Source organism: Megalops cyprinoides, chromosome 1 (assembly GCF_013368585.1).
Source record: "Megalops cyprinoides isolate fMegCyp1 chromosome 1, fMegCyp1.pri, whole genome shotgun sequence".
Classification (NCBI taxonomy): Eukaryota; Metazoa; Chordata; class Actinopteri; order Elopiformes; family Megalopidae; genus Megalops; species Megalops cyprinoides.
This window is the reverse complement of record NC_050583.1, coordinates 22,546,742-22,561,420: the sequence shown is the minus strand read 5'-3', so window position 1 is coordinate 22,561,420 and position 14,679 is coordinate 22,546,742. Positions and strand designations below refer to the sequence as shown.

Here is a 14,679-nt window from a genome sequence, read left to right as displayed (position 1 = left end):
CCACCAAAGGGGGGGATGAGGAAGACAGAAATGTAGAAACCATACAATAGGTCTACGACTGGAGGCTGATCTGTATTCTACCTTGTGGTACTGTCACACTGGACATACATCATGAGTTTGTTATTTCGAATGACCTACTGTTGAATGAAATTGATCAATTATATGTTATTATTCCTGCTTTTTACATGATGGAACTTAACACATCAATGCTTGTTATTTCTTTAAGGAGCTACCATATTACTTTGAGGAACACACAGATGACATAGTTCTGTTTAGTTTTTAACATTGTCAATTATTTTTAAGATTAATGGATATAACTAAAATTCAGTGCATTTGTACACCTTTGTCTTTAAAAGTTTATTTTATCTTTATTTTAAAAGTAATGAGTACATCATTGACAAGCTGAAAAATATGTATTTATATACAAATAAATGTATATATAACAGAGACACAAGCAGGGATTCAGTTACATTTTGCTTGTGCTTGATTTGCTAGGACACCTCCGGCTTTATGAAAGCAGCTGGCAGGCTTATAAATGGAATGCCTACATTAGGTAGTATTATGCCAAGATGGACCCAGCCTACTCCAGGTACCGTATTAGATTATGCACCACTAACTTCTGCTGTATCATGCACATTCTTATTTCAACTTCATGTCTTTTGCAACAGAATATGTAATAAATAACCTCTGGCTCTAAATCTCTGTGTGTGCTCTCTCTGTATCTTCACTATAAATTACCTCTATGTTTCCCCTTTTGCCTTTTGTTAAATCTTATCTGCACATTTGGTGTAAATTATTGGAGCCTGAATCATAGTTATCTTTATGTTTTGTTAAATGTATTATTTTACAGTTGTCTGGAATAAGGAAACACTGAGGGAAGTCAGCACAGAGTGAATTTGGTCTTGGTTCCACTGTTGTGTTACTGGTCTCCAGAGGGATTTAAAGTGTTGCTGCGGAAGGGGGTTGACCGAGGAGTTGGGTTCAAAAAGAGTTTATGGCATGTGGAGAGCACCTGTTTAATTATTTATCATGTCACCCTTTTTTCCATCTTCGCCTCTTCTTAATTGTGGCTACTGGTGGCCCATTATTTGGAAAGGGGATACCCTTGTGTTTTAACAACCTCGTAGGGAGTGATCAACATTAGATCCTAGAGTCGGGTGTCAGACTGACGCAACAGTCTCTCCCTATAGCATGGTTCCTTCCATCAGCGATAAAGTTAGCCCTCAAAAAGTGACAAAGTGTGTTGCTGGTGCCCCTCTGACGCAAGCAAATAATTTTATTATAGTGTCTGGTGTCACAGGGATGCGTAGCAACGCAAATGCTGCCTATAAATATAACAGCTAGTTCCACAGACCATTCTATTTAAAACTAAAGTGTGCCAAACCAGATAGTTAAGTGAATCTTCCTTCTACCCGAAATGAATTCACATTTAAAAGACTTTGGTGGTCTGAGGTGCATTCACTAAGCACAGTCACAGTCAGCTGTAGATTTAATTTTCTGTGTCCACATTTTAAACATGTAATTTATTTTATACAATGAGCGAAAACAGATTTCACACATCTAACAGAGAAAGACATGTCACCTTAAAACTGACAGCTTTCAAAATGTGTTACATTCAATGAAGCCTAAATCCAAAATCTATTATCAGTTTGTGTATTGTTATTAGTAATATCAATAGCAGCAGCAGTGGGAGAAAGCACATGTATTAGCAATTGTAATAAATAGTAGCAGCTGCAGTAGTAGTATGCATGTTAATATTTTCCGATATGTGTCATAAGACAGCATTTCTTGAGGCCGAATCATGAATTCCTTGCTCTGTAATTATTAAATAAAACTGTGTGAATGTTGTCAAAGCAATTTTCCTTCAATCAGGAAATTATTTTGGATCATTGCAATAATTCTTCTGCACACGGACCACAATTTTTATGTTGTTTATTTTAAATCACAATGACCTATCAAACTTTACATAGAACTTGATATATAGTGAGTCAAAATCATTAACAATAATTGTTATAAATACCAAAAAAAAGTCAAAAAAGGCCAACTTCAGAACAAAGTGTGCAGTGAATACTCTGAAATGTTTTCAACTCACCCACTGTAGATTATAACAGGTCCTGGCAATGCTGTCATAAGGTGCAAATAATTATAAAAATTCTTGCCATATTTATATTGGACATGTTTAACGAATGTATCAAAAGTGCGTAGACTCAGTACTTTACTATTTGTGTAAATTGCTTATCATTCCCCCAACAATAATCACCACTTAACTGTAAATTACTTATTCATATAACTGAGGTTTAATGTATTCCATTTTAACTGCGTGTATCTGATTATTTTCTTTAACAGAGCTACATTTTTTATATTTGATTGGACTAATTTGCTTCACTGCTCCAAATATTGAACAGTTTTTGAAGCAGAGTTTCTGCAATTTTACAATTCTGTCCATACATAATACACAGTAAGGTTATATAATTTCTATATAATAAACTATTAATTTTAAGTACCTCATTTCCCTAATTAAATGAATAGTTAAGTCACTATGAAATTAAGAGAACAGTCACAGAGATGTGTACACAAAACACTATCAACAAATAATGTTTCACCGTTCTACTTCTTCCTTTTTTCTCTCCTTCTATTTAACTTAATATTCATTCCGTCAGTTAAATCCCAGAGGATACAGCAATAAATTAATGGGCAACTTCCTATCTTCCAGTTAGTAGCTATTCATCTTAATTCAGGTACATTCTGATTGGCCATCTTCCAAGATACCCAGATGTAGCCAGTACATTTAAATGGAAAAAAGCTACACCTTCAAATCTGGGACGTTTCGACACCTGATAGTCCGAGAATTGATGGGGTCAGACACAGCTGCTCGTGCGGCCACTGTGGTCACCGGAGTGTTGTGGCAACGGCAGTCAGCAATAACTGAACATCTGGACACAGCATGCGTGCCTGCATCGGAAGGGCTCCCAGACTGAGCCATTTCTCCAGCCCAGTCCTCTCACTACTGACATTTTCATTCAAATGGATCTTGATCTGAAAGCTCTCAAGCAAAGCTGCTCCTCTGACTGGCCATCAGTGCGGTCTGACTCTCCCTTCTCCTGTCCTTCTTCTTCTCCAGCCTCACTCTCCAGCACACAGCGCTGGAGCCCAGAAGCAGCAGTCCTGTGGATAGAAGCACCAGCCCAAGGACTGAGATTGTGGACCCATGCGAGTTGAAACTGTAAGCAACGGCGGTGACCACAATCCCGGCGATCAGGATGACCACGCCAAATGGCACTATGCAGCGGTAGCAGGAGAGTTCTGCTCCTCCCGTGGCAGCGGTCAGCTGGACCTCATTGACCAGGGGGACGGCCGTCACCACGCAATCATTGTTGTTAGTCTTTTCCATGAGCACTCTTTCTGGGGAAGTGGGCACTCTCATTGTGTCTTTGCTGGATTCTTCTGGCATCGCAAGGTGCTGCACCAAATATAATTTGCACTGAACCGATGGGTCCTTATTTCCCGCGGGCTTCTCGGCCTGTTTTGTCAGCGTGTCCAAATCTACACAGAGATGTATATAATAAAGCCGTTGTGAAACATCAGAGGGAAAAAGCTACAACAGAGCAGTTTGCCAACAGACAATTATCATTAATTTTATATTTTAATAAATTTAATTATTTGTGTCTTGTGGTTACATTTCAAGCAAGGCAGAGGGAATAACAGTGTTCCACAAAGGTATTCGCTTTCACATCGTTCAAATGCATTAGATAAAAACTGTATATTAAGTTGGCTGATATCAACGCATATCAGAGCATTTAAAACAAGTGAAAGTCATCGAGTGACCCGAACTGCAGCCACAGGCTTCGTGGGCTGCTTAATGTAGAGCCACTCAGCATAGCATGAGCTGTCACATTCCCTAGAGAGCGAGGGATGACATTACAAACAGCTCCATGAAACACGAACCTCCTAATGATAAGCAATTTCGCAAACAGTCGCGTCTGACGTAGAAATATATATTTTTTAATATCTTAAAATCACTTAGTTATAAACAATACATACCAGATATTTATGACTATACACTCGTAAATGACGAAGTAATAACTAGTCAGGAACGTGGACATTGCGGGTAATTTTAGAAAATGCATGTTAAATTTTCCGTAGTTTTAAAAAGTTCTAAATACAACCTAGACCGCATTAAAAGGCACTCCACTAATGAGGAATGCCCATGGTCAATTTCATTTAAAATCAAGTGGTTATGTTTTAGACTAGATACACATTCATGACCAGCTTTTAAATTTAACTGGGGTTGTCTACTTTTCCTTTATGAGACGACAAAACATTTTAAATTAAGCAGAGACTTGATCATGGCTCTTAAAATATTAATATGAACACAAAGGAAACAAGATAGTCTACCTATCATAGGTATCAACATGCTTTAGGCCGATTAGGTATTCATGTTTATAACAAAAACATGTTGACATACTGTCGCGCATTTAAAACTTGTTTATTTCGTTATGTTTGAATTGTGCAAGGCACACTAGGCTAAATGGAGAGCAACTCACCTTACTCGTGTATTCTCCATGCCCGACTTGTTTCTCAATGTTCATGTCCAGTGCATGACCCTCACTGTTTCAAGACTGAAAACTGAAGTAAATTATTCCGCCAGATTGTTGAATAACAGTGGATCTGTGTCCCAAACCAACCTCCTTTGTTGGTTTTCGAACGTCGACGAAAAAGACTCCTTGCCCCCGACTCGAGCACAATACCAAATAACTTCGGTGTCTTGCAACACGTTCTCTCGTCACAGTTCTCGTCCAGTTACTTTGAATAATGTTTCTCTCCCGGCGCTCGGTGTGGGAACTCGACTCTCATTCATCGGATGTCTCCTATAAGCTTCCCCGTGTGCAAGAAAGAGGCTGTTTGAATGCCATCAACCCTGGAAAGAAAGGACGTTAGAAATGTATCAATGGCTCAAGGGGGGAGTTTCTGAGTCGCGAACAGCACGTTTTTTTCCTTCACTTACTCTGTAGACAAGGCAGTTTTTAACCCTCTCGAGTCTGTAATCGGGTCCTCCAACAACGCTCGATAAACAGTTGGACACAATTTAAGCATCCTGATGAGACTTGCTGCCGAAGTGAGTGCCTTATAGACTGGTTTGTCAAATTTCATTGGAGTTCAGAAAAGACTCATATTCACCAACACTGTTGGAAAGGAACATTAATTTCATTAGCGTGCAAATGACATATGTGTGGTCAGTCTATAACTGATTTATGTTATTCCTGCAGTGTCACAAAGTACATTTCAATAATTACTAGTTTTGTCAGTTTACTGTAGTTAGGAACATATTACTCATTAGCGTCCTTTGATACAGACAACTTCGTTGTGCAGTGCCCAGTTCCATTATATTCCACTTGACACTGCTCAAAAATAGTCATTTTCACATTTAATCATTGTCATAAATACAATTTACACATATGGTTTTGTAAGGAATACATTCAGTTATGCTGATCTGCATATATTTTTAGTTCAGCATTGTATCACATATACATATAAAATCGCATAGCCCAAATTAGTCTCCATCCAATTTACTGTGAAGATATGGTAGGAATCCAGATTAATTCATTTAATCAGATATTAAATTCTTCAATGTTTCCCTACATATGGTTTAATAGGTGTCTTGCCTTTAGATGACTTTTCAGTGTGGTTTCCCTCCAGTGTCCAGACGGGGTTGAGAGGTTCTATCTCAGGCCCTGCGAAATGTCCCCCTGTCAGTTATTTTTATCAATGAGGCGGGACGTGAAGGTTTGTAACATTCCTGTCAGATTGGCCCTATTATGTTTCAGTGCACCTCACCCTGTAACACACCCAGAGTTATGCCCTGCATGCAAAACAGCAGCAGCCACCAGGATCTGCGTGTGGAGTAAGTTTATTTAGGGGCCACTAATTCAAACATGTCCTCATGCAGTGTAAGCATTTGGTTTTCTTTAACTCCCTATTTCAAAGTCAGATTTTCTGACACATAGTCATTTGATATGGGGTGTTGTCTTGACCTTTTTCCTTCCTGGACCAGATCCTTTCCCAAAAGAGACACAAGGTTTCCATGCAGGGAGGAGAAAACAGGGTCTCCTCCAAATACACTGTTGCGGGAACTTCATTCCTGTGGTGAATTACCATAAAGCCCCTGCTTGTGACCACCTGAATTGTATTAATAGCCTATTTAATTGAATACCAGGAGACATCTGAGAATTGACTTTAGGGAGGAATAATTTATGAAGCAGCGAGTTCATTTGGAGGGGTGCCATTTTCCTTTTGTCCCTGTGTTTCATGGCTTTGGCTCATGAATTAAGTTCCCTACTTCCCAGCTGAGATACTATACTTTTGGTTCCTCTGTGTCTAGGTCAGGTCTTGGGACAGGTTTAAAACAGTGGGTGTATTCTTCATAAACTAGGAATCAAGAATAGATTGGTGGAGGGGACAAGACAGGCAAATCTGAGAATAATAATAAACACAAAACAGATTACATGAGCAGAATTCTTTTTTTCTACATTTCAGTTTGAAATCAGTTCAGCTCTCAGATCAGATAATGAGGGGTGTTTGGAGAGCTATAAAATTTAAAATGGGGCAGAATAGCTTTTGATGCTCCAGATCTGGTCCTCATAATCTTGCCAGCGTGTGCTTAGACTCACTGTACATTTAAAACATTTACTACATTTACTACATCAGAATCGGTAAGTACCCAAAGAAATAAAGTTAAAACACACACACAGGCATACTATGAGTCACAGACATGAGCATGGCACCCACACTATTTGAACCACACATGTCCATATACTATGTCAGGAGTGTGCAACAAAATAAGTTGAACCCCCTATTAACCAATAAATACCCATGGAAATATTTTATGTTTAATCCTCCATATTCTCCAATTATTTGAACCATTTCAGTGATCCATCCCAGTCAGTGCAGGACTACAGATTCAATAATATAAGACATATAGACATTCACATAGACACATAGGCAATGTAGACATTCAATATGTAAAAGTGATCATGGCCTCAACTGACAATAATACTCATATTAACAAAGAGCAGGCAATCTTGTGAAACAGTGCTTAAAGCTGTTTGAGAGGATGTTTGTAACCTCACACCTCAGTCATCTTGTGAGTGAGCACATGTCCAAAATAAAATCACATACATGATTTGGCACATGGCACACATATGGCACAATAGCATCTGGCAAAGCAGTGTGTGTTGGTGAGTTTTGCCAGAACACTGGGAAAGTAATAGTGTAATGGTGCTCTTATATATATAAAAAAATCTTATTTCTGTCATTTAAAACAGTTTACTGTGATTACTTGTTCTCTGATGGTAGTTTCAGCAGATTTGTTCTGTCTACCACACACTCAATTTGTGCTGGCCAACCCTCAATCTTGAACTCGTTTGAACTTGTTGCCATGGCTGATATTGCGCTGCAGTCATTTTCAATAACGGAAACTCCAGGGATATGAATTTCCTGTAATAGCAAACAAACAGAACAAAACAAGACATGCTGCTTGAAAGTTTATCTGTGCACGAAGGTGGGGGATTGTTTTATTGGGAACACATCCTTGGCGTCAGCTCTCTATCTGAGATCACATGAAGTGTTTGTGTCGTCTGTCCTGGATTTATATTCCAGAACAAATCTATCCTCTGCCGAAGGGAGGAGAATTTTCCTCGCTGTCTGCATTCATAATGGACTAGACAGCACAATGAACATAGTGCTACCATCTTTCGGGTGGTCTGAGTCAGCGTTGGGGAAGCCTATTAAAAATATGAAAATATGAGTATGTTAAATGATGAAGACACAACTTGTCCCATTTAGCCTTCAGACTACAGTATATACATATATGTACACGTGTGTGTGTATATATGTATATATATGTATATATATACACACACACACGTGTATATATACACACACACACACACACATATATATATATATACACACATATATACACACACACACACATAATGATGCCCCACAGAATCAAATTCACATGTGTGCCATTTTTTTGGGTCAACAGATTTCTTCATGGTAAACTGAATTAATATCTATTCATGGTAGATACTATGATGTGCAGACAGCAATTTACATATCCTTTTCCTATCATAGCACAGTTCCTGTGCCAATAGATGTCTCCAGAGCAAGCACTGCTGCAAACCATGTCTCCCACCCCTGTGTTCTGATTGGGGGGTTTCATTTGAGCGCACAGAGAATCTTTTGTTTGCATAAGTAACAAACAAAAAAAACCCCCCTGAAATCTAGAGTTCCCTTTTAAGGTAAACACAATCCTACTGTTTACACTTACGATACACAATCATATACAAACATACAGAGAAAAGTCTTTTTATCAACACTTGAGCTTCCTGTGAATCTACTGCTCTCCTGATTCCTGCAGTGAGAGTCCTGCATGTTCAGCATGTCTCCAAGGCTTCATTCAGGGGGACCTGAAGTGGGAAAGCTGGAACATTTGGTTTGTCCTGACCGAGATGCCCCGGTGAAAAGCGAAGAGTTGGACGCTGAGAGCAAAGGAAAGCCGCGAAGAGTGACAGCTCCCCCGAATCCAGGGGTCAAAGGTTACCCAAAACAAAGTTTCGTTTATCACTCCAGCCCCTTGCTGTTTACATATATGATCATTTGCTTTTCTTACCGCCTGCTCTTGCGGAGAACAATCGCTATCCAAACACATGGAAGAATGTGCATACAGTGATTGGTTATCTTAAGGGATGGAGAACATCTCACGCTAGGCAGGCTACATTTTCCACCAAGTCTTCACATTCTTATGTAGTTCTGAGTTTTTCTGCAGGACAAATCTTTGTGAGAAATTAAATGAACTTCATTTGCATTGGACAGTGCTGGCTTACCATATGAAAGTATGTTTCGATGGGTTTTCAATGTGTATTTCATACCCCCAAACGAAGTCTGAGTCAGGCTTATTGCTACTTTGTACATGTTTTGTTCAACTAATGATCTTACAGGATAAAAGCAGAGAGCAATTACTTTAAAGCTCCCGCAGTGTATCATTTGAGGCAAGAACCAGTATTTCTTTGTAACTACATTCAGCAGACATTTCTCCACAGAAATACTTCTTCCATTGGTCTTTTTGATGTTGCCCCAGTTTGAAAAGCAGAGAAAGGGTGGGTTCAAACAGCTGTTCGGTTCTCACATCTGCAACATTTTAGCAAAGCCAGGCCCTCCCAGACAGCAATTGATTTTGTATTTATTTTCTTTGCCATGATACTGTTAATGTGAGTTTGATACTGGGGTGAATCAAAAGCAGCCCCCCCCCTCCCCCCACCAACCCTCTCACATCTGGGGGCAGTTTATGAAGAGCATGTTCGATCAGAGGAAAAAGTGTGGTTACCAGAGGGACGGGCACAAAGACAGTTTTCATCAGCTGGGGAGCTCTGCGGTCTCCTAGTGCCAAACAACCCCCTGGCCTGCAGCTGTGAAGTCTCTCTGTATCTGCTCCCTCCTCACTCTGCCCAGTCAGCGGCCGGCACGCCTGCCCTGGCTCCCACCACGCCGTTAATGGCAGGCAGATGTTTCACACCACTCCCCTTTCATCTCAGCTCCAAGTTCACCCAGCTGGGCGTTTTCCCTCTGCGCTCTCCAGTCCTCTTTATTGAGCCAGTGCTGTGTCCACCTAAAGCAGGTGTCTTTGTTTCCTCCGGAGGTGGGCCAGCACCAGTCGTGGATGGAGAAAGGGCAACGCAGAAGTTTTTTCAGTGAGAACAGCCCAAAAATTATATTCCAGGGTCACGACAAGCAGTTTCCATTCAATCTCTCATCCCTTCAAAGGTTTTATCCTGTGCTTCATAATTTGATTGAGGTTAAGTGGACACATTTGGTATAGAGCATGGTACAGTTCATGGTATAGAGAGTACAGGTTTATTTCCTTAATCTGAATTTATAGTTTCATGAGGCTGGACTTTCATTCAAACCGTGTTGTGTCTAGCTAATGCTGGCAGTATGTAGATAATAATATCTAATTCAATAATATCTAAATAAAGGTTTTCCCTGCATCAATCCAGAGTCTAATGTTAACCTTTCAACTACTAAGGCTAACCAAAGTTGTCAATGTTTTTCGGATTTTTTGATATGAGTGAGGTATCATAATAGCATGGAGCTACTCCATAGAGTTCATGTTGACTGAGGGGAGATTCTTCAATCAAATCTAACAATGCCTTGCAGTCAGTTAGTTCTCACAAAGTTAGGCGAAGTCAGGTCTTCTGATCAGGAGTGAAACAGAATATATTGGCCTTAAAAACAGCATTACTGGATAAATTATGATGTGTAAGTAAATCTCTCTAGCTCAGACCACAGCCATTAACTGTCTTATAGTGATCACAGGTGTGTGCGTTATATAATATCAAGATGATAGCATCCATAACTTTTCAGCAAATTAATAACTAACATGTCACTATTGCCAATTAACTGGTAGTTAGTCATAAAATTTAATGAATGTTTCAGAAAACAACTAACAACATAGTTTTCTATGTATTACACACTTTTTGGAAGAGCATTAGCTGTACTTGCTGAAAATTATCTGAAGCACTGTTATTGTCTGAATTTTATATCATAGATTTGTATTTGCCAAACATTGTATGTTTGATGGTTGAAAAGACAAAATGAACTGCAACTGCACTCTGTTTTCTCAGCAAGACACTGAAATGAACACTGATCCTCACATTGCAAAGATGTAAATGATGCAGTCTTCAAAGACCCAACAATGAGGATTACAATGTGGTTCCACCGAGCAACAGTAGATTAATGAGGTAACTTGATTGTCCTCCAGCTTGTTGTGTTCTCCTGACCTCAGTACAGCAGACAGCTGAATCACAGCTGGATCACTAGCCACAAAAATCTTGACTATCCACAACAAAGCACTGGTATCCCACTGCCCTGCCAGGAGTGTAACACAAGACTGAGTGTGCTGCAGCCAGTGGTCAAAGCTGCCCATATGTACCATATACAAATGTGCACAAGTTTTATTTTGCAGACTATACTTGGAGAGGATTGCTTTTGTGGATTGGGGAGATGCATGGGGGAAATGCATGGGGACATTGGTGGATATTTCAAAAGACAATTATTGGTTATATATATTGGTGCATATCTCAAAAACTGTACTGCAGTGAAGCATAACTGCAACCACATTCTCAGGAAATAATAAATGCCATGTTTCACCGTGACTGTTCCCCGTCAAATGGAGGAAAACAATGTGGGAACGTCCAATGGTAGCGGTCCTTACTGTCAATAAAGGCAGATGTAGCCTAAGTTTACTACTCTACTGCTGACTGATGGCATGGTAACCAAAACAAGACTGTTGTGTTGAGTTAATGTCTCATGCCTCCCTGATACCCTGAACAGGATGTCTCTGAGATGAGACATTAAATGCCTATTGCTCATGCATTTCCCAGAAGGGCCACGTAAGAAAGAAATGGAAAAAAAGAGATGGACTCGTGGGCACTAATCAAATAGGATTTTGGCGGGAAATTGATGCATTGAAATTGTTTTTTGTTGAGTGTGTGGCAGTATGCTGATCAGATCAATTAGCATTTAATGAGGACCATTATAACTGATTTCCCCAGATACACTTATGTTTTTGTCTCATTTTCACAGCAGATGCTATATCTTGATTTCATGTTATACTATCTCTTATTATACAAAGTCAACCACACCATTCAAGTCTTGCATGTTACATCTTTACATTATTTCAAAGGCTTTCCCTGACAGCAGAGTCAAATCCAGTGCTACAGTGCAGTTGTGACCTGTCCTCTGTGCTCTTCAGCAATGTGATCACTGAACTAGGAGCAGGTTCACCTTTCCTGCTCCCCTCCTCCAGGGCTGTGAAAAACGGGGGCTTTTATATATTTACATTGAGAATCAGGAAATGAGGTAGTTCTCCACTGCTGTGCTGAGTCCCCATGGAAACTGTGAATTGGAAGGACATTTCCTCACTGCTCTTACTGTTTTATAGCTGTCTGCTGGCGGAGAGCGAAACCAGAGCTCCTCTCTCTCCCCTCTTCCCACACTGGCCATTTCGCTGACTTATAAAATATCCACTGACCTGTTTAAGAACTGGAGCATCAGCCAGATGTTTCCTGAGCAAAGGCAGCATTGGCTTCCTTTCAGTGCATCATCCCTAGGAGATACCATCATTACTTGAGAACATCAGACAGCCCGCTAAGTACCCCAGCTTGGCTGCAGCCATGGGAATTTCGCACAGTCGACTTTTCAGGATTGTGGGCATGGCCAGAACAGAAAATAATGAGCACAGGTGTGGTATCTAGAGTTCAAATTCACAGCTTCATGTCTGCACAAAGCAGAACAAAGCAAAGTTATTTCCTCCATAATTTTATCATTATGATAACTCATCTATTCAGATTACTGCAGAGGCTCTTCCTGAGGACAGAAGTATTTTTTTCCCCACAGTGTCCGCTTTGCACTATGTCTTGCTAAAATTAATGACAATAGGACATCAATGAGCAGGGTGCTTTCTGGATTCCCCCTTTTCAAATAGACCCCCCCCTCCCCCCTTTTTTTTTTGATATGGTATGACAGAGATCCAAATCAGAAGCAATATAATCCATATCAGACTAAACATATGAAAGATTCAAAGCCAAAGGTTACATTAAAAAACACAAAGCATTGTCTTAGCTGTCCTTACTCACAATGCATGCTGTTTTACATTATGTGTACATACAGCGATTAGGTAATATGTCTTCCTGATAGCAAATGGACTAGGTGGGTTGTTCTGCTATTTGCGGTTGTCATAGGAACAATATGTGAGAGCAGCATCTTAAAACTGTGTGGCTGATGTGATCGACAAGTGGAAGCAGTAGTCATCAGGCTTATTTTATCAAGTGACAATGAACGAATTATTTGTTTCCTTCGAGGTTTTCTATTTATTGACAATGTTAAATAGTAATGTGTTTTGTCATTTCATGTCCCAAATGCTTTACCGGCATATCCAATCTTGATTAAAACCCAGGAGCGTTTAAGAGCGTCTTCCGAGACTGCAATTCATTTAACTTTGTGATGTAGTTAGAGCTCCCTCCAGTGGTCATTCGCTGAAACAACAGACATATCTAGATTTGGCTATCATAGCATCGACTGCAGTGTGACTATCCCCTATGTCCACTCATGACGGCGGGTCAGATGATCTATTTCACAAGCTATTCTGGAACATGAAGAAGCATAATTTCAAGATTAGAACTGATGAATAAATCTGCAGTGATGGTTTTTATTCATTGACCTTGTGTTCTCTTGTTTTGAGACAAAACATTCATGGACAGTCAGTATGTTGCCCAATGAGAGTATGCTGAGCAAGTAAAGATGGTTAAAAAAAGAAAAATCCAGTTTCAAGGTTTCAAAAGGTCAAGAAGTCAGCTCACTGATGGCCTTTTTTCAAGCAAAAGAGTAATATGTGAAAGCTGGTTACATAAACGTTAAACTCCTGGAATGTATTCCCTAAATACATTTTTGGTAAATTATGACCTTAACCTTTGGTCATAAAAAGGGAAAGCCATTAAGTCAAACCTGATTTTCTGATTAATGTGCACTAAATCCTCCATTTGGCGCCAGTACAGTCACGTCGTTCGGAGCAGGGCATGGCAGATGGGGACTCATAATAAAGCAAACAGAACACAAACAAGGACCATCATGCCATTCACTGTGTTCTTTGACCATGGATCCTCATGATTATGACCTTGTGCTGTTAAGCCTGTTTACCTCTGAGTGAAAAGCATCACAAGTCCTGAGCTGCTGAAAAAATAAAGGAGGCTGCAAACCTTTGGTGGAGGTATTCTTTTAGGGCAGCATTTCCCAAACCTCTCCTGGAGGACCCCTTGGCCAGCATGTTTTAGATCTCTCCCTGCTCCAAGACAGCTGATTTAAATGATCAGTTTGTTATTGAGCAGCTTCAGGAGTTCATAACGAGTTGATCATTTGAATCAGCTGTGTTGGAGCAGGAAGAGATCTAAAACATGCAGGACAAGGGGTCCTCCACAAGAGGTTTGGGAAACGCTGTTTTAGGGTAATTATGGCACTAGCTGCCTTTACAGAAAACCTCACTCTGTTGTTTCTGTATCTAAAACCATTACACTATTACGTATCACCAGGTTTCCCTTCACACTTACAGGCATCAATTTCCCCTACCTATAATCTCTTTGTATCACCTTCAGCATCTCTAAGTTCAAGATAATTGTGAGCCATCACATTGTTAAATCACCCATCCCTGTAATCTTCTAGTCTTATGATGGGTCAATCCTGCTGAAAGAAAAAAAAATCATTTTATAAAAGAAATTCTAAAAATAGGTATTGATGACATGGGGAGGATTATTATAGAATATCACCATTTGGAATACACTTGTCAACAGAACAAGAAAGAATTGGTACATTTAACACAGACTCTATTTATAGAATAGCTTACAAGGTCCTGTTGTGGAGGAAAAGACCCTTAGAATGCTCAAAATCAGGCTTGACACACTGCTTAACCAAATGGACTAGGCAAAATGATGTGCCTAGATGGGCTGAATGTCCTGTTGTCACCATTAAACTTCCTATATCCTTTTGTATAATATATAGTACTACTCTGCAGTGTAATGTAGCATTTAAGAAAGAACGTGTGGTTCGACTGTATGGCACTGTGAA

The 14,679-nt window shown here is 39.8% G+C and overlaps 1 protein-coding gene across 2 annotated transcripts; it reads right to left on the bottom strand.

Annotated features, from left to right (window-relative positions):
- Nucleotides 1-2,606: 2,606 nt before the first annotated feature.
- Nucleotides 2,607-5,095, bottom strand: LOC118788756 (transmembrane protein 100-like). Of its 2 annotated transcripts, XM_036544804.1 has the most exons (3): nucleotides 5,006-5,095; nucleotides 4,545-4,918; nucleotides 2,607-3,543 (listed from the first exon to the last, which is right to left on the bottom strand). In XM_036544804.1, exon 3 carries the CDS (start codon nucleotides 3,449-3,451, stop codon nucleotides 3,047-3,049), a length of 405 nt encoding a protein of 134 aa, XP_036400697.1. In that variant the 5' UTR covers nucleotides 3,452-3,543; nucleotides 4,545-4,918; nucleotides 5,006-5,095; the 3' UTR covers nucleotides 2,607-3,046. The 2 variants fall into 2 exon arrangements, with proteins under 2 accessions (XP_036400697.1, XP_036400686.1); XM_036544793.1 differs by lacking the exon at nucleotides 5,006-5,095 and having other exon boundaries at nucleotides 4,545-4,956.
- Between the last annotated feature and the right edge of the window lie 9,584 nt (nucleotides 5,096-14,679).